The sequence below is a fragment of the Homalodisca vitripennis genome, chromosome 2 (genome assembly GCF_021130785.1).
Source record: "Homalodisca vitripennis isolate AUS2020 chromosome 2, UT_GWSS_2.1, whole genome shotgun sequence".
Classification (NCBI taxonomy): domain Eukaryota; kingdom Metazoa; phylum Arthropoda; class Insecta; order Hemiptera; family Cicadellidae; genus Homalodisca; species Homalodisca vitripennis.
This window is the reverse complement of record NC_060208.1, coordinates 70,081,096-70,107,073: the sequence shown is the minus strand read 5'-3', so window position 1 is coordinate 70,107,073 and position 25,978 is coordinate 70,081,096. Positions and strand designations below refer to the sequence as shown.

Below are 25,978 nucleotides of genomic sequence, written 5' to 3'. Positions count from 1 at the left end.
TGGCAGGAAATTCCCTGGGGGGGTTTAATGTTACCAGGGGGGTTAACACATCAGGGGGTTGAATGTACAGGAGGTTATCAGGTCATACCAGGAAATCCCCGGGGGGGGGGGTTAATATTACCGGGGGTTAATGATACACTTGGGCCTTTTTTAGAGGGTATTGTGTCTGTGAACATAATAAATATTCCTCTGTCCCTATCTACTATTGACGCTTAGCTAACGCTCAGCCAACTCCCGAAGTCACTGAACCTTTTCTGTAGATCACGTGATTTCCTAAATCCCGTTTAAAATTTGTTTTGAGTTACGACCAACCGTTTAGCCGCTATCAAGCCCGGAATGTAAATTTTTTAGGCGAAAATGTCCAATATTTTCACTTAATCGCGTTTTGCGGTCAAACTAAGGGAAATATAGTAGTAAAAAGTCACTGGACCTTTTTTGTAGGTCATCTTATTTCCTAAATAAAACGTTAGTCTTATTTTGACCTCCGACCAATGGTTTCGCCGCTATCGACCCCAAAAACAAAAGTTTCGCGTAAAAGTTACAACAAAATTGTACATAATCACGTTTTTCGGCCAAACCAATCGAGATAGGGCAAAAGATTACTGGACCTTTTCTGTAGATCGCGCAATTTGCTAATTTGATGGGTCAATCAGATTTGAGCTACGACCAACGGTTCGGCCGCTATCGGGCTTGAAACATTATTTTTATCGAAAAAATCTCTGGAATTTCAAATGTTCGAGCGTTTTGTCGCTTAACCATGGAAGATAGAGCAAAAAGTCATTAGACCTTTTTTGTAGTTCACTTCATTCCTGACCATGAATTTTCCGTCAGATCCGAGCTAGCTCCAACGGTTCGCCCGCTATCGGGCTTACAAAAAATGCCTGCAGGGGTGAAGAATGCGCGATTTTTTGGGAATTTTTTTGAGGGGTTGAAAATGAAAAATTCTCACTTTTCGGGATTTTCCTGGTGGTTACACGTGGAAAGCTATCTGTGTACCAAATTTCAAGTCTCTAACTCATCTGGAAGTAGGTTAGAATTAGTATACGTGAGTGAGTGAGTCAGTCAGTCAGTCAGTTACACATGCGGTTGTATATATATTAGATTTAATATAAAATTATAGTTGTAATGCACAAAACAGGAGTTGCAAAAGTTTAAGCGTTGGGGGCATATAACGGAATCTGACCACACACCAAACTATTATACCTATAAAACTATCACTATGTAGTGATTAGAATGGTCTATATTTACACAAGCTGATTGCGTTTTAGTCCGTTCTTGTTCTATGTTACTGTGGTTTGTTGAGTACAGTGCATATAGCTAAATCGTGGGATCGAAAATAAAACAATGAAGTGTGGGATATTGTTGTGTTTCTTAGGAATATGCACACTCAATACTACTGGTGAAAAAGTAAATTTTAATTTAAATAATTTATATATAGTTTACTTATAAATAACTTTACTCATGTAACTCATACAGATAGTGTGTCCGTTATACTGAACAGTGGACAAATATTAAATTGAAAAATGTACCATTAAATGTTTCTTGATATTAGAAAGATTTTAGGACTGTTTAAAGGGATCAACAGAATATGTTACCTACACCGATAGAGAATAACTTATTAGAAAACATTGTAATTAGCCGTTTGTGGTTAAATTATAAATATATGACCACGTCTTAATTTAAATTTGAATTATTTACTGATTTAATCTCAAAAGACCTATTCATATAAAAATGAAGAATGGCCATTGGATGATTGTACTGTCTGAGTTAGGGAATTGCTAGTTAAAAATATCATACCGACAGTCAGATAGAAGCTTCGCTATCCTCCAAATTTAGATTACCTCGTCTTACGTCAGGCAGGCACTTTCATTCCGATAGTAACAGTAACGCAATTAGTCAGAATATTGGAAGAAACGCATTTTACTTTGTGTTCATAATAAAATATATACAGTGTGAAGAAGTGATGGATAGAATCTTGACAAGGTCATTTCTGATTTAATATAATACACACTTATAAATTTAACTTATATTTCTATAAAATGCTGGGCTGTGGTGACCTGATGTAAAAGTATTAGTTTGTGTAGATTAAAATGTTTTTTTCTCAAGCTGCCAAGGTCCTATTAAATAGATTGTGTGCACTGAAAACTGGACAATGTTTGTGTGTGGGTTATGTATATAATTTTTCTTATTTTAGCAATTCAAACTCTAACTTGCAGGATCGTAACCTTAACAGCAATTATCATACGGATGTCAAAGTCATGGCCGCAACGGGTAGTGAAGCAGTCTCTTCTCCCAAGGAACAAGAAAAGGGAAATGGATTATTATTGTACCTGAATAATTATTCATTCTATGCTCAAAAGGTATGTTTTATTATATTTCTCACATATTAGTTGTATATGAATCGATCCAAGAAATGTTGACAATTTTACCTCTAAAGTCAAAATTGCTTAACAGGTTATGTAATCTAGTAGACAGCTGATGGTTGAATAAACAGCTGATTCATGATAAATAACATAACCTAAAACTTAGTCTAGATTAATTATTATTATGTCAAAATTAATTTTGATAGATATGTAATGCTGAGTTAACTGCAACAAATTAACACCAAACTGTAGATTTACTCACTCATTATAAAAATTGAGTAATTAACTTTCCATTCTGTAATTGTGTTATCCAGGCTAGTGTTCTGACTACATTAGAAACCCCATTTTTGCATTGTAAGCATATTTGAAACTATTATAAATTACACTTGTCTTATTCTTTATCCCTATGTTGGTTAAGGTAACCTGACTCATGCAGATAGTTGACGGATAAGTGTTGCACTAATCTAATGATTTTTGCCCTACTAAGTGTGATTTAATGTTGAATTATAAATCAAACAAATTAGGTTTATGTTTCATTATTGTTTAATTAGCTAAACAAGCATCATACAAATACATGTAGTAAGTTACCATACCCTTGAATATGTATCAATCACATTATAAAAGATAAAATTAACAACTCTACAAGATATGTCTAATCAGAAATACGTTTAACTGTTACCAATGTTTATGATACCAAAATCTAATTTTACACATTTTTAATTTATAAGCTAAAGAGATGTGGAATAACTTATACACAAGAAGTACCAATCTAGTCAGAGTCAGATCCACTTTCAGAGTTTATGTTCCTGTTGCACTGAGCACAAAGTGTCTCGGTGTTCTCTGTGTGTTCACCATATATTGGTGCTGCACAACTTGCACACTTCACTGTCATCAGTTTTTTTTTTTTTTTTTTTAGGACAGAATCCACACTTGACCCTCTCTGTGTTCCTCACTGGCGGAGGTGTTTGAGAGGGCATCCCAAGATGGTTCCTTATTTTCAGTTGTGATAATTTTTTAGTCCATTACCTGAAACTCTCCATGTCTAATGTGGATTTATAAGATTACAAGCCAGCTTTTTAAGAAGTAATCTTGTAAACTTCTCTCAAGTGTTACAATTCAGGATGATCAGTGCATCGATCCTTCCAATATCAAGAAGAGAAAAGAAAATATGATGGGGCAAGTGAAACAAAATTCTTGCAACGGAATATTCTTTCATATTGTCTATCACATTCACTCCTTTTACAAATGCTTGGATTCTGTTATCGAATGAGAAAGGCCCGTCTGGTTGAGTTGCACAGTACAATTCTAAATTGTATGTATAATACATTCTGGTGTCAACTAGAGCAATCAATTTCAAACCATACCTTGCAGGCTTCTTCGGCATGTATTGCCAGAAAGAACATCTCTCCCTAAATGACTCAAGCATTTTGTTCAAGATAACATATTCGCTGATTCTCTCTGTCCATAATAAAATAATTTATAGCACCTGTACTGAATACAATCAAAATAACGCGCTCACTGATACATAGTATCATTTGTTTTGGCGTCTTTGACTGAAGGTCATTTAGTGACTCAGACTGCCAGCCCGTTAGGCCTACTCCCCAATTTTGAGGCTGCAGCTATTGCAGGTTATGGGTTAGTATTGCCAAATTAACAGAATTTGGAGCAAAATTATTTTTTAAGTGAGCACAGTGCTCACCCCTCAACCAACGTAGGGTTAATGTAAGTGTAGAAAGTAGTAAGCTAAAAAGAACATCAAGCTTCAGTATTTGGTGCAATCCTATATTGTGACAATGGAAATGTATATGACTGCCTATCGTGTATGTCCTAAACTTTGTAACTATTTAATTTAATTTGAACTTTTGAACATTCTTTATTGAACATATTCTTAGAGAACAGTACAATCGTCAGATTTTATTTTGTTACAGCAGGTTAGAAAGTTCTGTTTAAAAATTCATTTATTGTGTAGAATGGATGGTCTCGAAGCCAGAGTTTTAGTTTGTGTCCAAACTGCAGTCGGTCTCTCCTCTTCAGTTCTAATGGAAGGGCGTTCCACAGCTTTGCTCCGACATACGTTGGCTTCTTCTCCGTGGACGCTAGGCGGTGAGCTGGAAGATGGTAGTTTGCAGCATGCCGAGTGTTGTAGTCATGTTGCTGTGCTCGTCATCACTTCATCAGGTGATTTCAGGTGTACGTAGGTCACAGCTTCCAGGATGTATAGGTTAACCACAGTGAGAATCTTCAGTTCTTGAAAGCCTTGTCTGCATGAATCTCTTGTGCGTAGGCTTGCAAGGATCCGAATTGCTCTCTTTTGGTGTATTAGGACCCGTTGCAGGTTGCCTAGTGTGGTACCTCCCCAGACTGCTATACCGTATCGAAGATGTGATTCGTAGAGAGCATAGTATGCAGTTTTAGCTGTTCCTAGGTCGCTGATATGTTTCATCCTGCGGATCACGTACAGTCCTGCGCTAAGCCTTTTACAGGCTTACTGTACATACTTTTTTCAGAAGCACTGACATTACATATTTTTGTATTACAACATCCAAAAATAGCAGTTTATTAAAATTTGTAATGAATAAGGCTATAACTTTGTTTTTAAGAAAAAGCAAAATGATTGCTAAAACATGTATGCTTTCAACAAAGTATTTCTTACAGTTTCCAAGAAAGTGTGGGTAACCAAATTTTAAATTTAGTTACACTATGAAAATGAATGTATGATGAATATATTTGTTTAGTCAGTAAAATTTAAGCTACAAGAAATTAACATTTTACTTACATAAGGTTTTTTATATAATATGTACAATACAAAACACAGTAAAAACTTTATTGTACTATTACTAGTATAAACGAGTAAAACATTTTCCAATATAATTTTTATTTTGTTCAAGGCCTTTCTGAATCAAATATTCCATCATCAGGCACTTCAAAAATTATCAAAAAATTATACTAAAAAAATTATCAAACATTTGATAATTATTGAAGTGCCTGATGATGGAATCTTTGATTCAGAAAGGCCTTGCACAAAATAAAAGTTATATTGGAAAATGTTGTATTCGTTTATACTAGTGATAGTACAATAAACCTTTTTTCCAATGCTCCAAGATTCTACACAGTAAAAAATGTTTGCTCATCACTAAACATATAGTTTTGAATATCATCATTATTGTCAGAATCACCCAAGTTTTCTTCTATTGAACAACTGATATCACTAATATGAATTCCTTATCACAAAATATCAACAAACTGAAATCACATCATACAAAATGAGCAGACTCAATAGCACCACAGTAGCAAGTAGCTGCTAGCACAATGTGATTGATTCACACGTATGTATAATGTCACAAAGCAGTATATCTGGAAGCTGTGCCATAAAGGTAACTTACAATCTCCTCTGATATAAAATACAAATTTGAATGTTTAACACATTCACTGCTGACCATATCATCTACACCTACACTGTGTGCTGAATATATCTTTGTATCTTCGTGAATCATATATGTATATATATTATATATATATATATATATATATATATATATACAAAAATTAAATTTAGTACTTTTAATTGTTTATTAGTATTAGAAATGCATATTAATAATAATTTTTAGTCAAAATCAATAAAAAATCATAATGACGCCCATGGGCGTTGTCAGCACATAACACAACATTCTTGTAGTGTGTGCTAATGGCGCCTATGGGCGATTGATGTATTTTTGATACAGGACATAATATAACGATTTTATATTGTACAGATGTTTATTATAATAACTACACACCTGTATACTGTCTTCCAATATTAAAATTCACAAATCATAATCAACATCACGATCAATTTCACTAATCGTTTAGTTATCAGGATTACGAAAGTCTCTTTTCCTTTTGTCACCCATATTTATACGATGTATAACATGTAATAAAAAACTATCGGTAACACCAAGTAATATAACCTCCAAATGAAATTTTACAGTATCACTGGTAACTACTGACTGACAAGCTGCACCAGAATATGGCAGGAAATAAGCGCGCGCCATAACCGGTCTTTGATGCCGAAAGGCATCAGCTGCACACACCATAAGGCTGGCGTGACGCCTAAAGGCGTCGTCAGCAGTGGATGTGTTAATCTCTTGCCTAATTTTAATATCTTAAATTTATTGTTGCTTGGTAAATTACTTTAAAACATAAAATCCAACTTTTCTAATCTCCAATTAGTTTTCTTCTTATACAAACAAGCTTTTATGATGAAGCATGTAACACAAAGATATTATTCTCTTTTACATTTTGTTCCCTTGAATGGCATTGGCTTTACTCATACTTCTAGACTGTAAGAATGGGTTTAAAATACTTATAATTTCTAGGTGATCATGGCACTGATGGAGAAGAGGTTACCATTCAAATCTCAAGTTGTCAACATAGCAAAGGGTGAACAGTATCAACCATGGTTTCTGGACATAAATCCTCGTGGAGAAGTTCCAGTGCTGAAAGATGGTGTGAAAATAATCCCAGATTCTGCACGGATTATAGACTATTTAGAGGACAACTTCAGCAATGGTAAAAGGCACCAGATTTAAATTGTTTGAAATAGACATGCAAGTGTTCATTACTGTATTACATAGTGCAAGAATAAACTTTCGTAAGATGAAAGTTCTCTAAAACATGCATATTAAATTAATTGTAAACCAATTGCGGGCCAAAGGTATTTGGCACCCGTGGTGGCATTCTGTTTGTCAACTCCTTGCTGTTTTTGGAGAGGAACAAAATTGTTATCAAAGGCTCTGGCATAATGTTTCTGAAAGTATAAAGTAAGAGCCCTTCGCTCTCTGTCTAATTAAAAACCATAAAGATCTGAAACATAAAATTAGCTTTAAATCAAAACATTTAAACAATAACCTCTGATACATACACATTATGATTAAAAAACTTTGAAGATCAATTAAATAATTAATACACATTATGATTAAAAAAATTTGAAGATCAATTAAATAATTATGGATTTTTTTAAATTCAGAGTTTGGCCATATCTATTACAGTTTAAGAATGTTAGGAAAAACTAACTCATAATTTGATTCAAACATTTTTTTCTTATATTTCTGGTGTAATAAAATTATAATATAAAATATTAAAACAATATAAATTTGTTCAATTTTCATTATAGTATGATTATTGAGGTGATGCATGTAAACAATCATGCCTAGAGTAAAATAAAACCATTATTTAAATGTAAATTGACCAAGTTGGAAAGCTAAATGTGAAGAATTGGCCTCTAGAAAACCTGCTACTTAAAATGTTAAAGAAGAATATGATATACACAATTTCCTAAAGTATTAAAGATTTTGACATACAGCATTTAGAAATAAGTTAATGTACAGCAAAACTTTGAATAAATATATTCATTCATAAAAAAAGTGATGGGAGTTTACATTCTAACAAGTTAAGCCCAATTTTGACTTGATTCAGCACCTATCTTTTAAAATTCTGTAAAATAATAAATAATTATTAAAACTAGTTTTATTTTGTGTTTTATGTGTAAAAACATTTACTTGAATGTAAATGTAAACATGGCAGATTTTGAAAATGCTACAGACTAACGGAATACAAGTAATTTAACCCCTCTCTTCCTACTTTAACTGATTATTGATAATCAAAGTTTAAATGAATTTTTAAAATTTGAAATGGACACTTAAGGAGCAGGATTTTGTTATGAAAGTGCTAATTTTATCATTAAGGTAATTTTAAATAATTGTGATAAAATTGTTTTGTTGTTACTTCATAATACTCCAAATCCAATTTAAATTATACGAAAAAAAAAACATTGTAAACAAATTTTAAATGTAGTATCAAACAATTTTACTGAACTGGACACTTTTTAACACCTAGATATCCACATACCTATCAATGCTTTTTGCAGTGATAGACTTCAAACATAACCTCACTTCTGAAGGTGGTGCAATCGATTTTGGGTTGAGTAAAATCTCCTTCAAGATACCCTTCCTGAAGATAAAAAAAGAACAAAATATTTTTTGGGTCATTTCACGAAAAATTATAGACATTAAAAGAAGTTATTTTGGGTGTTTTTATTATAACCAGGCCCAATGGAAAACGTGTGACAGTAAGGATTTAAAATTTGTACAGTATGTGAAACATGATCAGAGGGATAGTCATATTTTTTATTTTGAAAAACATGAGTTCATTTTCCATATGTTTAAAATGTTATGGACAAAATATTAATTAATGCATAATTTGGAATTAAAAATGTGTTACTCCCTCTGGAAGAATTATATGTAAAAGTTGGAATTTTTGTATTGTAAAAAATCCATTCATATGGAATGTGTTGATTCTTAAAAAGACACAGTGCACCTTCGGATTTTCAATCTGCTTCCTGCCGGGTTGCTCTTGGATGCACGAGTATTAGCGCACTTGCCCTTCCCCCACTAACATCAGTCCCCTTACTCCTCTTGCCCCTTAATTAGTTCCTCCCTTCTTTCTGCACTTGATGTCACTGTTCTCAACTCTTTTAACCCTTTCAGGGCCAGGACCAAATGTGAGGTGTTGCAAAATTTTTTCACATATCATATCCCCTTGTGACTAGTCAAAAGTGCCAGGCTAAAATTGGCGATTTTGCAGTCTCTTAGATTAAAATTTATAACTTTTCATAAAAATTAGAGAGTGACCTAAAAGTTGCACCAAATTACTCGTATAGATATATACTATCAACAAAAAAATATATAGATGTAGTTTTAAGTAATTTAAAATTTAGAAAAAATGATGTTTTAATGGTTACATAAAAAAATTTTTATTTTTTTATTTTTTTTTGTAAATAACTAAAAAAGAAAAAATAATTTTACCATGGGAAGCTATGTTATTATATTGTACATTTAGAAAGGAACAACCATACAAAATTTTGTGTTATTTCTCTCATAAATAAATTTATTATGACACATTTTGTATAAATACGCATAATTGTACTTCGCAACATTTTATAAATGATAAAGCAACTGACTCTTACACTGCAAGAAACTTAAAATAAATATTCACATTATGGATGTACCAGTAAACAGATGATTGTAGGATTCCATAAACAGTTTCAATACAGTTAAAAACACTATCTACTAAGAAATATTTACACAATTTTATTTGAAATTTATTTACACTTTTTCTATTTACAAATATGCTACTTACAATTTCACTCCCGTGAGATCGCAAATTGTCAGTCATTGTAACTACTACACACAATAGCTAAGCAGGTAACTACTAACACTACTAATATTTACAACCACAAAATAAAATAATGAAGAATCCAGCATACAATAATACAATTACACTAAAGCATAAAGAATAACAACAATAGATCGAGTCAGCTGATAATGTCACGTGACAAATTACGAAATAAAAACGCATAGACCTCCAAAATAAAAATGATATTCGTATTAATTATCTACAAATATACCAGGGAATAAAAAAAACATAAAACTTTAATCATTTAACGTCGTATTTATTTAAGAAAACGACGAATATCAAGGCGGCAATATATTGCCGCCTGGCGCTTTTCGCGTATGTCACCGGCGCCAATATATTGCCGCCTGGCCCGGAAAGGGTTAATAACCAAACAAATAGCTTTACAACAAGGCTAATCTTGCCGAATCTTGCTTGTGTTAAACTGAGCACAGTTATTTAATTACATTCTAAATGAAGACGTATAATGTTATACTAATACGTTTCAAATAACTAAACTGTTCAAAACATTATTAGATGTGTAAATTACAATGAACTTCAATGCTTGACAACAAGGGTGCTTTATACAACGTAGGCTACATGCTTTAATATTTTACATTTTTTTTTATAACGTAAAAGAGTAATGAAAATTATTGTTTTCTCTGATAACATAAAAGAAAAAGATGTCTAAAATACCCAAAAACATTTTTTATTTCATAAAACATGATTTTTAAAAGTTAACACTTAAAATTTATAGAAAACAAACTTAGTTATGTTGGGAAAGTACAAACTAAAAATATCATTTTTTAGATATATATGGTGTGTTAGAGCAATTGTGATTTTTCTTTTCACAGACAATACATCTTCATGGATTACATATCCTCTATTCTTCTTCACAAATAGTAATTTAGTGTATTATCTACTTTCCAATTAAATTAAATTATCAAAGATTTAACACACCAAAATGACCATATGCTTGAGAAACTTTGATCGTCGGACAGATATATCATAAAGACTATGTACAGGGTGAGTCAGAAATATGGTAAAATATTTTAAGACGTGATTCTAGAGCTAAATATAAGAAAAAAAATGTTATATAAAGGTAGGTCCGGAAACGCTCCATTACTGAGTAATGGCTGCCGAAAGATTTTGCTTTCTTTTCAGTTCACCTGAAAGTTTGCTGTGTAGTGTAATACGTGAGGAGTCAATTTCATAACCTTTTTACACATTTAGACTTTGCTTATTATGGTTGTTTTCAGAATTAAATTTTCTAAAATCTGTATTATGAAAAACAATTTGTTTACTGGTCATTTAACAATGTTATTCGACATCAAACATTTAAGACGGTATTTTTGTTATTAGATGTTTGGCAAATGTCATACTTTTTCTCAAAAACTATTCACACTACAACCTCTAGAGTGGTTTTATTTGATTTTTCAGGTGATTTTCTTTATAAATCTATCTTATTTTACTTAAAAAGTAAGAACAAAACCTTTCAGAATCACTTAATTTCACCAGGTGAACTGAAAACAAAGCAAAATCTTTCGGCAGCCATTACTCAGTAATGGAGCGTTTCCGGACCTACCTTTATATAACATTTTTTTCTTATTTTTAGCTCTAGAATCACGTCTTAAAATATTTTACCATATTTCTGACTCACCCTGTATATATACATGCTTGTAATCAGGTAAAAGGGTAAATTTGCCCTGCAACTCTTATTGGGCACACTTATGTGTAATATTTTTCTTTAAGGAATTGTTTTTGTTATTATCACTTCAGGGGACACACGACTGATACCTTTGGATCAAGGGCCAGAAATCCGCCAGAGGGTCCTACATTTTCGAAACCTGTTGGATCCCATTCCAGCAAACGTAATCACCATTGGTTCGTTTTTACATCCCAAATTTGTTGGCAAACCAAAAGCACCATTCATTGCTCCTGTCAGGAAAGCTCTCGTAGGTAAGTTTGCATTAATCTTTGTCCATTATTTGGGTTATACAGGGTGTACATAAAGTCCTGCACAGGTATAATATTTTCGAATGACAACAGATAAATCAACAAGATTTGGTACATCAACACTAAACCTAAAAATCTACTTTTTGAAGGAACTCTCAGTTTTCTGTAATATCATGGGGACGTCCTGCAAGGAGTCAGAAAGAAATCTTAAATAGGAGCATAGGTCAATATGCACATCATTTTAAAGGGCTTATCTAGCAGAGTTTAATGCCACAAACCGCACTCAAAAAGGTTGATCCAGTACAAAATGGCGGCTGTTCAAAGTTTTTACTTGGTTACATTTTATTAGTAGCCATAACCCCAGTAAAGCAAAACTGCAACCAAACGAATACTGCAGCTAAATATGCTTTTCTAAATATGCTGTATGCTACTATATTATGCTTGTCAGTTGTACAGAAGTGAATTATGACATTAGTTATCCTCAAGGGTTACAAATTTGGTCCTAATATATTGATAACGGAGAAAACCTGATAAGTAACAATTAGAAAGCTCTTATCTTTGGGTCGCAGTTTGGACTTTCCTATTAGCCAGTCTGTTCATAGTAGGCTATTCTAGTTTTCTTGTTTTGGTAGTGCTGTCCATCCTTTCTATTAGTACAAATGAGTTTGTCGTATTGCTTGTAGTTCTTCAACTACACTATGTCGCTTGGCGAACGTAAACGTATAACACTTCTTATGATGGTTCGTTGGGGAAACAACAGACGATCACACGAGGAAGCATGCCATTTATTTAATGACTACTTTCACGATAGGCAGGCAATTTCTAGAACACCTGTAGGGAGAACTGTTCAACGCTTTATGGAAACAGGAAGTGTTTCCGATCGTCATAGGTCAGGAAGGCCTGCTACTACTTGAGGATAACTAATGTCATAATTTACTTCTGTACAACTGACAAGCATAATATAGTATTTAGCTGCAGTATTCGTTTGGTTGCAGTTTTGCTTTACTGGGGTTATGGCTACTAATAAAATGTAACCAAGTAAAACCTTTGAACAGCCGCCATTTTGTACTGGATCAACCTTTTTGAGTGCGGTTTGCAGCATTAAACTCTGCTAGATAAGCCCTTTAACCCTTAAAGCGCTAATCTAAATTACTGTCAAACGCTAAGACATAAAAGAATATTTTTTTTTTTAATTTCCCAATGCTAATTTTTGTTTCATATACCTTGGTATTACCTTAATAAGAAAAAATAATAAACATGTAATATTACATATTTTTGAAAATTTTATACGTACGAAAATATTTGAAATTTTGAATAAACTGCATTGCAGGATAATGTACATAGCAACACTATTTGACAGATTACATTACATTTATACAGGTTATTTATAATGAGTAAAATTGTAACTGAAGTTCCTGTATCATTAGTACATAAAATAAATAAGTTCAGTATAAGATTTTGAAATGTGATAATGTGAAATTCAACACAAACTTATTTATAGATAGCCTACAAGGGAAATGAAACAAATATTATACTTATAAACCTTATTTATTTAGAATAAATAAACTGGACTTGTATGGTGAAACTGGTATAAAATACAAAACAAATAATTGAAAAAAATATTACACATAATATACCAAAAATGCGCTCATTTGTCAAAACTTGGATCATCTGGATTAGCCATTATAACAAAAAAATTATACTAAATGTTAGTAAAAACAATTTTATAAGAATTGTATAAGATAATTGTATAAGAATTACAACGGACTGATTAAAAACACTTTGTTTAACAATATAACCAACATACGACCAACACACACGTAGTTAAACAGCTGAATGAAACGATCGCGTCTGTAGGCGTATGCCGCGTCACAGGCCATAAAAAAATGGCGGCGATTGCTTTCAACCCGAGTAGATACCGTTACAACGTCCACCAATGGTGACAAAGCGTTTTATCTAGTCCCAACAGTCGAAAGGAACATCGACCTGCTCTCTTACGGAAGTTTTAACAACTAATTCTTCGCCATTTCATAAGTAAAGCATTTGCGTTTGTAGACGTAATCCGCGTTTAAAGCATCGACAGTTCCGCGTCTTTAGGCGTTAGCCGCGTTGGAAGGGTTAAAATGATGTGCATATTGACCTATGTTCCTATTTAAGATTTCCTTCTGACTCCTTGCGGGACGTCCCCATGATATTACAGAAAACTGATAGTTCCTTCAAAAAGTAGATTTTTAGGTGTAGTGTTGATGTACCAAATCTTGTTGGTTTATCTGTTATCGTTCAGAAAATATTATACCTGTGCAGGACTTAATATACACCCTGTATATATAGTATATTTAAGAAATATATATTAATATTTATTTATAATATATATATTATGTTATGACTGTACAATAAATGATTGCTGGGGGTGAGGATCTGAACCCCAGATTTTTGTATAGGATACAACAAAAATTAAGTTTTACATAATAATTTGAAAATAAAATGAAATCAAAGTATTTATAAATATTTAATAATAAAACAAACACATCATTGGGAGTATTGACTGGTCTAAATTACCGGATGGAATACTTCTGCTTAGTGTGACCACCTAACCAGGTCCATACATAGTCTACTGAGCTATCTATCTTCCTGTCAGTGGAATGTTGTACTGTGTAAACCAAGTATAGGACGTGAGGAACGAGCGGAGCCCTGAGTAGGGGAAGAGGCGGGTAATGGTGGGATAGCTCGCCAGTGGAGGGGAAGTGTAAGATAGCGGCCCAGTGATGTACTACTCTAGGAAGAAAAGTTAGCCCAGTAGGTATTCACAAATGTATAACAAAAATATTTACTAAGTATATAAAAATTGTAAAATACACACTGTTATAACGGTACGTAACACGTTTTACTAAACTTACGGTACTTAAATACTATGAAATTGGCACTTCACGTTTATATCACGAGAAATAATGTTTTTAGTAAGGCGTGTATGGCACGGTGTTTACTGCGGAAGAGATAGCAGCGAACTGAGCGTCTGCCGTCCCCACCACTGAAAATCCGGTTCTAACTGCTTTCTCTGCTCAAGGTCAGGGACCGCCTCGTTCCTCACGGCCTCTACTATGGCAATGAAACAAAGTGAAAATTTATAATATTTCTGGTATTTTGCCTCTAACTCAAATATTAGATTTTATGTCCTTATAATTCTAATAACAGCTACCAGTGGCTTTGCATTCATTTTGTAGGTTTGAGCAATTATGTATGAGCACTGCTGGTTTAAGTGACTTACTATATTTGCGACGCCAGTGTTGTTTTCCTTGTTTCCAGAATCAAGGAAATATGTCAAAATAGGAAACTTTATCCTGAAGACAGAAATGTGTAATGTTGAACAGTTTATATTAATAAATTTTGTTATATATACTTTTATGAAAAAGCTCATATTTGAAATTTTCCCTACTTGCGGTAGGTATATAACACATTGATTAACAATGTTCCTACTTTTTATATTATAATAAATATGGCAGTAATACATTTAGATTGGCCTACTTGTAGCAAATTTTGCCATGAACACAGAAATATACATTGCTATAAGATTTTTTAAATTATTTAATTATATTATATATATATATATATATATATATATATATATATATCGACAGACCAAATACCTATAAAACAACTTTTTAATTTAAATTAAATTTGTATAAATGGCAATAGCCGAATTTAATTTCAAAAGTAGAGCTCTGTGGTGTAATGGCAGCACATTCACCTGGCAAGTGAGAGATCTGGGTTTGATTTCCGGTGGAGCAAGTACTTTTTGTGATTGAATATTTATTGAAATTAAATTCGGCTATTGCCATTTATATAAATTTAATGTAAATATATATATATATGTATATATATATATATATATATATATATATATATATATATATATATATATATATATATATATATATATATATATATATATAAATAGGAAAATCAAAATAGTGAACATCTTTTATGAAAAGCATAAACAAAATTTATATGCAATAATCATTTCTAGCAATTAGTAACTACATAATAACGAAAAGAAAAGTAAAGAAGGACAAAATGGACTATAAACAGTGAAATTCACATGTTCATATCTGAGTAGCAACATACAGTGCATACACACTACGCTGGAAACAACAGTTGAGTACAATTTAAACTAATGTTCGGTACAGACTACGAGAAATCCAAAGACCACTAAACATAAAAACTTACTGGATTTTGAACGGTATAGGTTATAATGCGATTTGACCGGTGTTAGCATCGGTAAAGTGAATTTAAAGAGATGAATGTTTATCACAAAAATATTGATGATGGATGCTCGGAGGGTAAATTTATAGTAAAAGTTAGATAGTAACTTTGTCTTTGATATCTGTATTATAGAACTGACCAAACACTGCATACTTATCATTTTCGGACTATCATTATTCAACGACTATCAATATCCGTTGTTTATTTTTGTTCCTTAAATGCCAATCAACAGATTGTCGGTATCGGTTTGGAAAATTCAACAAAACTCAAAACATTATTAGATAACTGTTTTTATCAGGTAACTATCCCTTTTTTTAGCAACGTATTATAACAATTTTGGTTTCTACTAACCATACAAAGTAAAAACCTTAGGTTTTCTTACAATATTTATTATTATAGTGTTCTCTAGCTTATTGTAAATGAAATTATATCAAATATAGTTAGGTTTACAGTTTATAACAATTTATTAAAATTTTTACAAATGTATGTATTTTTGATTACGAAACCCACGTTTCTTGTATTACTTTCACTTTTTGTACTGAGACTAATTTATTTACCCAATGACTCATACAAAACTATATATTTTCTGAAACTAGACTAAATTTTAACCTTTAGGCTATCTTAGAATTTGAAATTTATGTCCTTTACTGTATTTTCCAGCCACACCTCTCTCCTTGTTTACGTGCAAAAAACAAAAAAAATTTCCTCTCACCATAAAAAATCTAAATGAAATTTTTATCTTTAGTTACTTATTAACATTGTATTACACTGTTCATTGTGAAAAAATGATACAAAATAGAGTTTTGCAGTAAAAAAAAATTTTTTTTACAGATTTTAGAAAGACAGATTTTAGAAAGAAAAGTTGCAAAATTGGATAAAAACGGTTTGGCATTTGGAGGGTTAATATTTGCTAATATGAACAGTTACAAGTATACAGAAGGTTACAAGTATATTTTTACTACACATTTTCTTATTCTGAGCTCAACAGCGGTTGCAGAAAAAGTAAGTGTTATTACTATCAAACTTACTTATCCTTTCAAGACTAAATGTAAACAAATTAATAATAATAGTTAAATTAATTAAACATATGTTTATGCTGTCATAAAATTATGTTCACACAGGACTTTGATAAGATTTTACAGGCTCTTTAAATGAGTAATATTTATTTGTTGTAATGTATCTTTAGACCAAGATGGGATTTTTCACAATTTTTGAGGCCAGTGGGGAGTAGCCCAGAGGAATGTTCGAAATAAGAATAGGTCTATATGTTAACCAGGGACCCTAAGAATGTCATGTAAAATTTCAGTATAATCAGTCCAGTAATTTTTGCAAATAGAGTAATACACACACGAACCATAGACACCATTAGATTTTTATATAATATTATAGATTAATTAATCCTGGAACTGGCAATCGAAATATGTCGATTTGAATTGATTCGGGAGTGAAAATCGACACTATAATGTCAATCTGACATGCACCCTTTTTGACAGTTCATATAGTACATAAGTCAACACTACCACCACTATTTATATACCATTTCAAACAGAAAGAATTGCTGATTTTAATGGTGAAATTTGTCTAGCTGTTTTGGCAACAGTGATGTCATAAACTTGCCAGAACGATCATCTTCATCTAGCCATTTTGAAGCAGTTGTCTCTATTTTGGTCATTAGGTTTAGTCTCAAAAGGTATTTATATTGTGGCATATTGTTATTTACTTATAAACGAATTTATTATGTATCTTTTTTTGTAATACGTATAGTATTTTGTTAGTAATTTCATGGTTTTATGTTTGATACTAGTAAGCCTAGTTATGTTCCAAAATTTTGCTGACTTTTGACATTAGAGAACCTGTCAGAGACTCAGAAAACCTAGGTCTTGAGAGTGACACCTAGGTTTCCTGATTCACAGGATTGCTTTGCACATGCTTTGTGATTAGATGCCACAAAAATTTTCCTTTAACAAACATTTTAGGATTGTTATACATTCTAGGGAGGATTGGTCGGAGGAAAAAAAAAATCTTCCACCAGCGGAGCTTTTGAATGGTTTACAGAAGGCTCTAAAACAAAAAGTGGCACAAGTGCTGGAACTACAGGGGTGAGACAAGGAAAGAGCTGGTGGTTCCTATGAATCCTTAACCCACAGTCTTTCAGGTAGAAGTCACAGCCATTATGAAGTGTGCTCGTGAGAATCTTCATTTGCAGTATAGGAGTAAGAAGATTAGCATTTTCACAGATAGCCAGGTAGCACTGAAGGCGTTGGTTCTTGTCTGTTCAACTCCAAACTTGTCTGGGATTGCTATCAAGTCATTTCTTCCCTTGCCAGAATCAACAAGGTGACTGTTTGTTGGGTTCCTGGTCATGAGGGGATCTCTGGGAACAAAAGAGCTGATGCCCTGGCTAACTTGGGCTCAGCGTCCAATATAATGTGACCTCAACCGTTTTGTGGCATTTCTAGGTGTGAATCCCTGGGGGCTGTCTTGAAATGGGTTTGCGCTGAACATGAGAGAAGGTGGAGGCTGCATCCGGGTCTGAGAATGAGCAGAATGGTTCTACAGTTGCCTTCCCCTAGGGTGGCATCTGACCTTCTCTCACTATGTAGATCAGTGTTTTCTCTATCGGACATGGTTACCTGAGAAAGCATTTTCACTGAGACGGTATCCTTTGGAAGGATCCGCTCTGTAGAATGTGTGATGAGCAGAAGGAAACTGTTGAACACCTGCTCTTTTATTATCCTGCAATAGCAAGTAAGCAGTATGTCATCTTTGATAGTTTGGACAAGGGTGGTGAATTTCTCCAGGAGGACCTGATCGGATGTTTTGGGGTTTGTAGAACTACTGACACCGTAGACTGGTCAGTTTCATGATGTGCTTCTAGGGTGCGCAAAAAAGCTCTTAAGCTTAAGTGCATGGCAACAGCCCACCCCTTAGAAAAAGAAGAAGAAAAAGACACCTTGGTTTCCCTTTATGCTTTCTGAAACAAAAAACTACATCAGTATTTCAGCGAGTTACAGATTAGTATTTATTTATTGTAAAAATTAATATATCAGTTAATATCTCCATATCAAAATGTACTTTCTTAATTTTAATGTTTTAAGATAATTGTACCCATAGTAACAAATTGTAGGTACATCCTACCTCTTTTCCAAAATAAAAAATAGAAAGACTTATAAATTGGTTATTAATTTATTTATTGTTTCTCAGTGCATATAATTCTATAAATTTTGGTATATTTTGGAAACATTTACTGTAAGAAGTATTGAAATTCTTTATTGCCAGAACATCTTTACAATGTGTAGCAGTGTCAGAAACAAATTCAGCATGAACTATCATCTATGATATACATTGCCTAGGCCTAGTAACAAGTGTCTATCCAATTACAGCATAATAATCACTGATGTCATATGGGCTGATAATAATCAATAGCTTTTTTACACTTTTCTTGAAACAATTAATTTCAAGAGATTTAAGATGAGAAGGAAGAGAGTTGTGTAGAATTTAATGCCTGTTTCAGCAAAACAATTTAAAGTGGTTTTAAGACTACATTGAGATATTCTAAGAGAATTTGAGTTTCTAGTCATATGTTTATGTACAGATCTATTTGTAGGTATGGCATGTAAATTTCTTTTTGTATATATTTTGTGTAAATAATCGTACCCATAGTAACAAATTTAGCTTTCGTGTAGGCCTACTATTTGTATTTCTTTACAATATATTTCATTTTTCTTCAACATAACCTGGATACCATTATATATTTTCTGAAACTAGATAAAATTAAGAATCTACTAGTTATATCAGATTCTAATATTTATTATTTTATCACAATTTAATAGGTGCAGTCCCACCACTTTAAAAATATTTAAAAAGCAATGTTCGTAGTATAGTCATATTTTTTAATGGTTTAGCTTAATGTTCTATACTATAATCATCCCCACATTCTCTTTAAAAATGTATTACACATATAGGTTTATAGCAATTAAAAATGTATTTTTTACAACATTTGTAAAGTACGGGTACAAAACACCCAAACATAGGCCTGCCATATGAGGAAAAGTGGCTGCCAGTTCCAGGGTTAATACATTTCCATATTTTAACTATTAATTCATGGAGGTTGATTTCTTTATTATATCAAACTAAAAATTATTTTAATCATTTAAAATCTACTTGTTCTTTAATTTGATACATCAATTATATAAATCTACCAGTAAATAATAAATAATAAAATTATCTACAGGTTTGTATATTCAAATTTAACTTTTCATGTAGTAGTAGCCTCAGAAAAGTTCTTTTGGCTAGGTACGTTTTTTTAGTAACAACATTAATCAAACATTTCTTTGAAAGTAAAAACTTTGTTTTAAATCCAACAAAATATAATTTTATATGTTTTTCAATAAAACCATCATGAACCAAATTGACCTAATTATAGAAATTGGCAATGACATCGTACTACATGAAAATAGTTCGAAATTTTGGAAATAACTAACTCATCGATAAAAATTTGGCTGAGATATTCATGAAAGTATAATTTAAAGAATTTCTTCCATTAAATTTTTTTACATTAAGACAAATGTAAAATATGTGTACTTCAACATTTTAAAAATATATTTTGTGAGCATGGACTCTTAAATATCTATCTTATGGTGTGAATATTTATGGGATCACTTCACAGAAGAACCCGAAAACTCATATTAAGGGGAGTTGAACGGTCCATAAGAGCCAAAGTTAAATTTTCTATGTTTAGGTACATTATTCTGAGGAACCCTTAACCTATAGCGTGAAAACTTTTACACAGTCAATCTGTATGCTTGAGCAGTACACTGAACTAGAATTTTGTCTCTATGGTTACAAATATATATATATAAAAAACAATTAAATTTTGTAAATCCTTTTATTTTTTTATTTATTTTTGATATTTTAATTTTTTTAATTTATTGTCAACTAGATTGGCATAATCCTAGTTCCACACATCAGTTATACTGTCAAGAACACAGGATAAACATGTCAGCAAGATATCTGTATTACTGTCTGAATAAAGTGTACTTATACAAAAAAATTTAAATTCGAGAAATCGCAGATAAAGATAACACTATTACTGAACTTAGTGATTCTTAAAACCCTCCAGGGCAGTAATAGTCATTATTTATCTCTTCTTCTGCAAGTAGCTGCCTTCTCTTCTTAATCCTGGCTTCTTTTGTCATATCCTCTGCTGCTTTCCGAAGCCTTTCAATGTCGGATCGGAGCAATCCTTCTAAAGTGTACTCTCCTACGTCTTTCAGGCCCAGCATCTTAAGAGTATGTAGTCTTCCAGCATTGCCATTGTTGAATGTTACTACACTGTCCCAAACACCCATTTCTAAAGTTTTCATTCCAACAAATGTTCCTTTAGGTACTCGAGTCCACACCACACTATTGAAAGACTCATTTACATCCTTAGTTTTACATGGGTAAACACATAATAAACTTGGGTTACAAGAGCTTTTAGACAGGTTTTATTGCCTCCATGACAGGTTGAGGTAGTGAATTTTTGTGTTTAAAAGTTTCAAGCTTTCCTTCATGTTCAGCAATTTTATACCTACACCATGTGTTTGGTGGATCAGGGCAAAGTAGATGTAGGGGTTCATCGTCCAAGGAACCACAATGACAATATGTGGCCCAAACAGCTCTTCTCATACCTCGCAAATCATTTGTGTTTTCTCTAATGGCTTTTCTATAGTATTCTTGTAGCTGATTAATTTTTTTTATAAATAAGTCTTCCTTTCCCTTGTAATGCTTTAACATCACTCAAGACAGTGGCGTAGCGAAGGGGGGGTCCAGGGGGTCCGGACCCCCCCCCGAAATTTTAAGACATTAAAAATGCAGGAGAAAAAAGGAGAGTTATCATTACTCTTGTCTACAAACATTAAATTGATTGATTTAATTGATTAAAGTGACCATTGTTAAAAATGTAATTGTCCTTTCGTTTAAATCATAAAGTATCAAACGATACTTTTGGGCTCGGCCTTTCAGATAGTTTAGTGTAATCACGGTATTTCTATAGGGCACGGTCACGTGACGTCGCAAAGTAACCTGAACCGTAACACGGCGAACAGTTTAAATTAGCGACCACTTCGTTCAAATTCGTCTTGGGGACGTAAAATGACCGCTTAGAATTAAGTTATGATGTTGATTTTATGTGTCATTAAACTGTAGACGTGTATATAATTATTGAACAAAATAAAAAAAATCACTTTTGGTCGGAAAATACACTTGAAAAACTCTACTGATTAGAACTTCAACTAATTTGGACTCAGTGATTGAGGTAAACGTGGTGTTTTCGGTTGAGTTAGGACGACGATTTTTGTTATCATTAAACTGTACACTGTACCCTATATAATTATCGAGAAAAATATCACTTCCGGTCGGTAAATACTGAAGAAAAGCTATCTACAGATTCAAGTTTTGACGATTTTGGATTTCACTGGTTGAGTGGTTGAGGTAAAAGTAGTACTTAGAATTATGTTAGAACATTGATTTCGCGTATCAATTGGACGCCGACTAATAACTATATAATTATCGAAGAAAAATTGAAAAAATCACTTCCGGTCGGATAATACACCGGAAAAACTGTACTGATAAGAAGTTCCGACTATTTTGGATTTCACTGACCGAGGTATTATTTCATTCTCCTTAGTATATTCCCATCGGAAGTGATTATTTTCGTTTTTTTTTTTATTATAATTATATATTTATTAGTCGGCGTCGAATTAATACCTAAAATCAATGTCCTAACATAATTATAAGTACTACTTTTACCTCAACTAGTGAAATCCAAAATCGTCAAAACTTGAATCTTTAGAGAGCTTTTCTTCAGTATTTACCGACCGGAAGTGATTTTTTTCTCGATAATTATATAGTTAGTCGAGTACAGTTTAATGATAACAAAAAATCGTCGCCCTAACTCAATCAAAAACACCACGTTTACCTCAATAACTGAAGTCCGAAGTAGTTGAAGTTTTAATCATTATAGTTTTTAACGTGTATTTTATTTCCGACCGAAAGTGATTTTTTCCCGATAATTATATACTCGTCTACAGTGTAATGATACAAAAAAATCGTCATTATAACTCATTCATAAATACCTCAATCAGTGAATCCAAAGCAGCCGAACTTCTAATCAGTAGAGTTTTTCCAGTGCATTTTCCTACCGTTAGTTTGATCTGTACCCGAGCAACGCTAGAAAATTGCCCTCCTTTTCTAAAGGGTTTTCGGCCGTCAGTGGCCCAATGTCCCCGAAGGAGTATTTCATTTTCTCCACAGAATATAGTTGTGTCAATTATACGCTTGAGTGAAGCTCTGTTTTGTTCTTTTTCTTTCTTATCCAGTGAATGCAACATCACATTGGTGCCTTCTACTCGGCCAGAATCGAACTTCGTAAAGTTTCTGTAGCTATACAAGAACATTTGTGGTACTAGAGTTGCTGTGAGAGTTGAATTTGCCTATTACATCTTTCCACTTTCTATAAGGCGTAGTTACTAAAGTTCCATATTTTTGGTATTTACCTTTTACCAGTGAACTCATTGGCAATTTATTAACACACAAAACGTCCCCCAGATCACCGGTTTCGGACCCCCCCCGAACGAAATTTCTGGCTACGCTACTGACTCAAGATAGTATTTTTTTAGATCTCATCAAGGTTTCTTAGTAGCGTGCCCATCCTATTCTCATTCGAGCTTCTTTATTTCCACATCCTCACCATAGAGTTTTACTTGGTTCACACTATCAAATGCCTTAGAGACTCCTAAGTAGTTTACATAGCGCACTCCACTTCTTTCTTCAGACCGGGCAAATATATTTACAGCTGCCATGCTCTCCATCCCTCCACTAGACCCCTCATAGTTTTTAACAAAATGGTTTTGTGTAGGTCTTTTTTTATATTGTCTTTTCCCTTCACCTTCATACATCCATCACAATGTTTGGTTAAAACTTCAGATTCGAAGACTTTGCCAGTGTCCAAGCTGGTGATTGTTGCATAGCCATTTTTAGACTTGAAACCACGCTTTTGCCAACATTATAGTTGACATGTTTTATGGACATTATACTATCGACCATTATAGAAATGCTTTTTCTATAAACACAAAATATTAGTATTTAAATATTTTCCAATAACAAAATTTTATAATTTTGTATTTTTTATATTATTTGACAATTTAACAATAATTCACTATCCAATATTGAAATGGCTTATGTAATATTGCTTGTGTTATTTACCATAATAATTGTAATATTTAAATATGCATAAGAATTAATTTTTTATTTTCTTTTATAAATAGTTTTTTTATAAATATAATGAAATAGGTAACTTTATAAAATTGTTATTACAGAAAATGTACTCTTAAGTTATCACTGAAGTAAATTCAGTGGGCTGTTATATAAGTGGTTAATATTGTGTATTAAGAAATATAATGTCTGTGCTAAAGCTGGTGAAGAAAAGAATGTTGCGAATCTTCGAAAGCTTGCGGAGAAACATCCGAACATCAAGAGAATTTTGTTGGAGAAGGCAGAAGTTCAAGAGAAGAAGCATCAATTGGTAATGGACGAGGCATCATTTGAAAAACTACTAGACCAAGTGGACACAGCCCTACAAGAAGTTGAGAAGGAACTTGCTTCTAGGAGTGGTGAGTTAACCCTTAGAGTGCTGGATTTAAATTTCTTTATTTCTCCTTAGCGTGGAATTAGCTTGAAACATTCATGTTAATTTTCCTAAAATTCTACTTAAATCCAGATTCATAAAGTTAACCCTTTTAACCCCGACGTCCGTACTATACGGACGTCGTAAAAATGGCGGCAACTCCCGACGTCCGTATAGTGCGGACATGCACTTTTTATAACTTTACTGGCCACCTATTTCACCAAATGCTTTGAAATTCCATAGACTTGTGCACAAAGATATTTTGCATCGAAATATATTAGTTTGTAATGGTTTGAATTCATATGTTGTCAGTCTGTGACTACGCAATTGCAGTTCGTCTCGACTGACTGCTCACGCTTGTTGCAGACAGCTGTATATCACGTGGTTGTGAATATTCCGTTTTTCTTCACAGTTTTAGGTTAAAGCAGTGTAAAGTACGGCAGTTAAAGTTTAGTTTATTATTTGTTTGATTTCAAAATGAGTAAAAGACATTGTTCAAAGTCTCCCGTAAGTGGAAATACACTAATTAGTAACTCAGTTGCAAACAAACAATTCACCCCAATTGTTTTGGTGACCACAAGTGCTAAAACATTTTGTACTGATGTAAATATTGTTTTTAAAACTTTTTTTTTTTAATTTAGATTATGAACAGTTTTAGTTATTTTGTCAGAAATAACTTTGGTTTTATGTTTATTTTAAGTGCTGTGAATTTCAAAGGTCTTGTTACATTGCCTTGCCCAGAAATGGTAAAAAGAAAAATTTACGCGGCTTTACAAAAGTTTATGTTACTTCACTTTTAAATAAGGTAGGCCTATAATTTTTGTTTCCTTTTATTAAGGATTAAATGTACCATAAAGGAAATGGGTATTTTCGTGTCAAATATTTTTTTATCTATATGGTTTCCATGATCAAACTTGAATTTTTTCATTTTTTTATTTTTTTTATATATGTATATGTATGTAAAAAAAAATACTTTCATAATAATAATTTTATTTGTATAATTCTGTAAGCTACATGTATATAGAAGTAAAACAAAAAAAGAATTACCTAAATATTCTAAAAAATAACTGAGTTATGAATTTTTTACAAAACCCTTACATTTTGTCTGAAAATGGCTTGGGATTTCTGGCACATCACTTGATTTAGTGGCCGGGGTTAAAAGGGTTAACATAGGGTTTAACAAATAAAAACAAATTTTTAAAACTGTTATATTTTTTACAAATAAATACGTATAAGGAAACAAGACATGGGATTTTCCAATCCACTAAAAAGAGACCTAATTATAATTTTAAAGGAACAAAATTGAAATCCTAATTAAATTCATTGAATAATTTGAAGCTAAAAATAAAGCAAAGAAATAAATAATAAAAGTGATTAGTTTGAGACTAAAGAATATAGTTCATCCAATGAGTGCTATATAGACTAATTAATTATATTATTTTCACTTTAAAGAAAGATAAAGACTAGCATAACTTAGACAATTGTGATTGGGTAGAGTGAGAGAAAAAGGGTTAACTAGAGG

The 25,978-nt window shown here is 32.5% G+C and overlaps 1 protein-coding gene across 3 annotated transcripts in view; it reads left to right on the top strand.

Annotated features, from left to right (window-relative positions):
* The first annotated feature begins 1,258 nt into the window (after nt 1-1,258).
* Nucleotides 1,259-25,978, top strand: part of LOC124354126 (ganglioside-induced differentiation-associated protein 1) — a 35,049-nt gene continuing 10,329 nt past the window's right edge. Inside the window, exons 1-5 of one of the 3 annotated variants that reach the window (XM_046804357.1) lie at nt 1,259-1,407; nt 2,217-2,360; nt 6,719-6,911; nt 11,352-11,531; nt 24,245-24,442. In XM_046804357.1, the coding sequence (XP_046660313.1) occupies nt 1,345-1,407; nt 2,217-2,360; nt 6,719-6,911; nt 11,352-11,531; nt 24,245-24,442 (778 nt within the window). In that variant the 5' untranslated portion in view covers nt 1,259-1,344. Of the gene's footprint in view, nt 1,408-1,855; nt 2,361-2,583; nt 2,718-6,718; nt 6,912-11,351; nt 11,532-24,244; nt 24,443-25,978 lie in introns of those variants that run through there. The other 2 variants (XM_046804355.1, XM_046804358.1) reach the window with 2 other exon arrangements.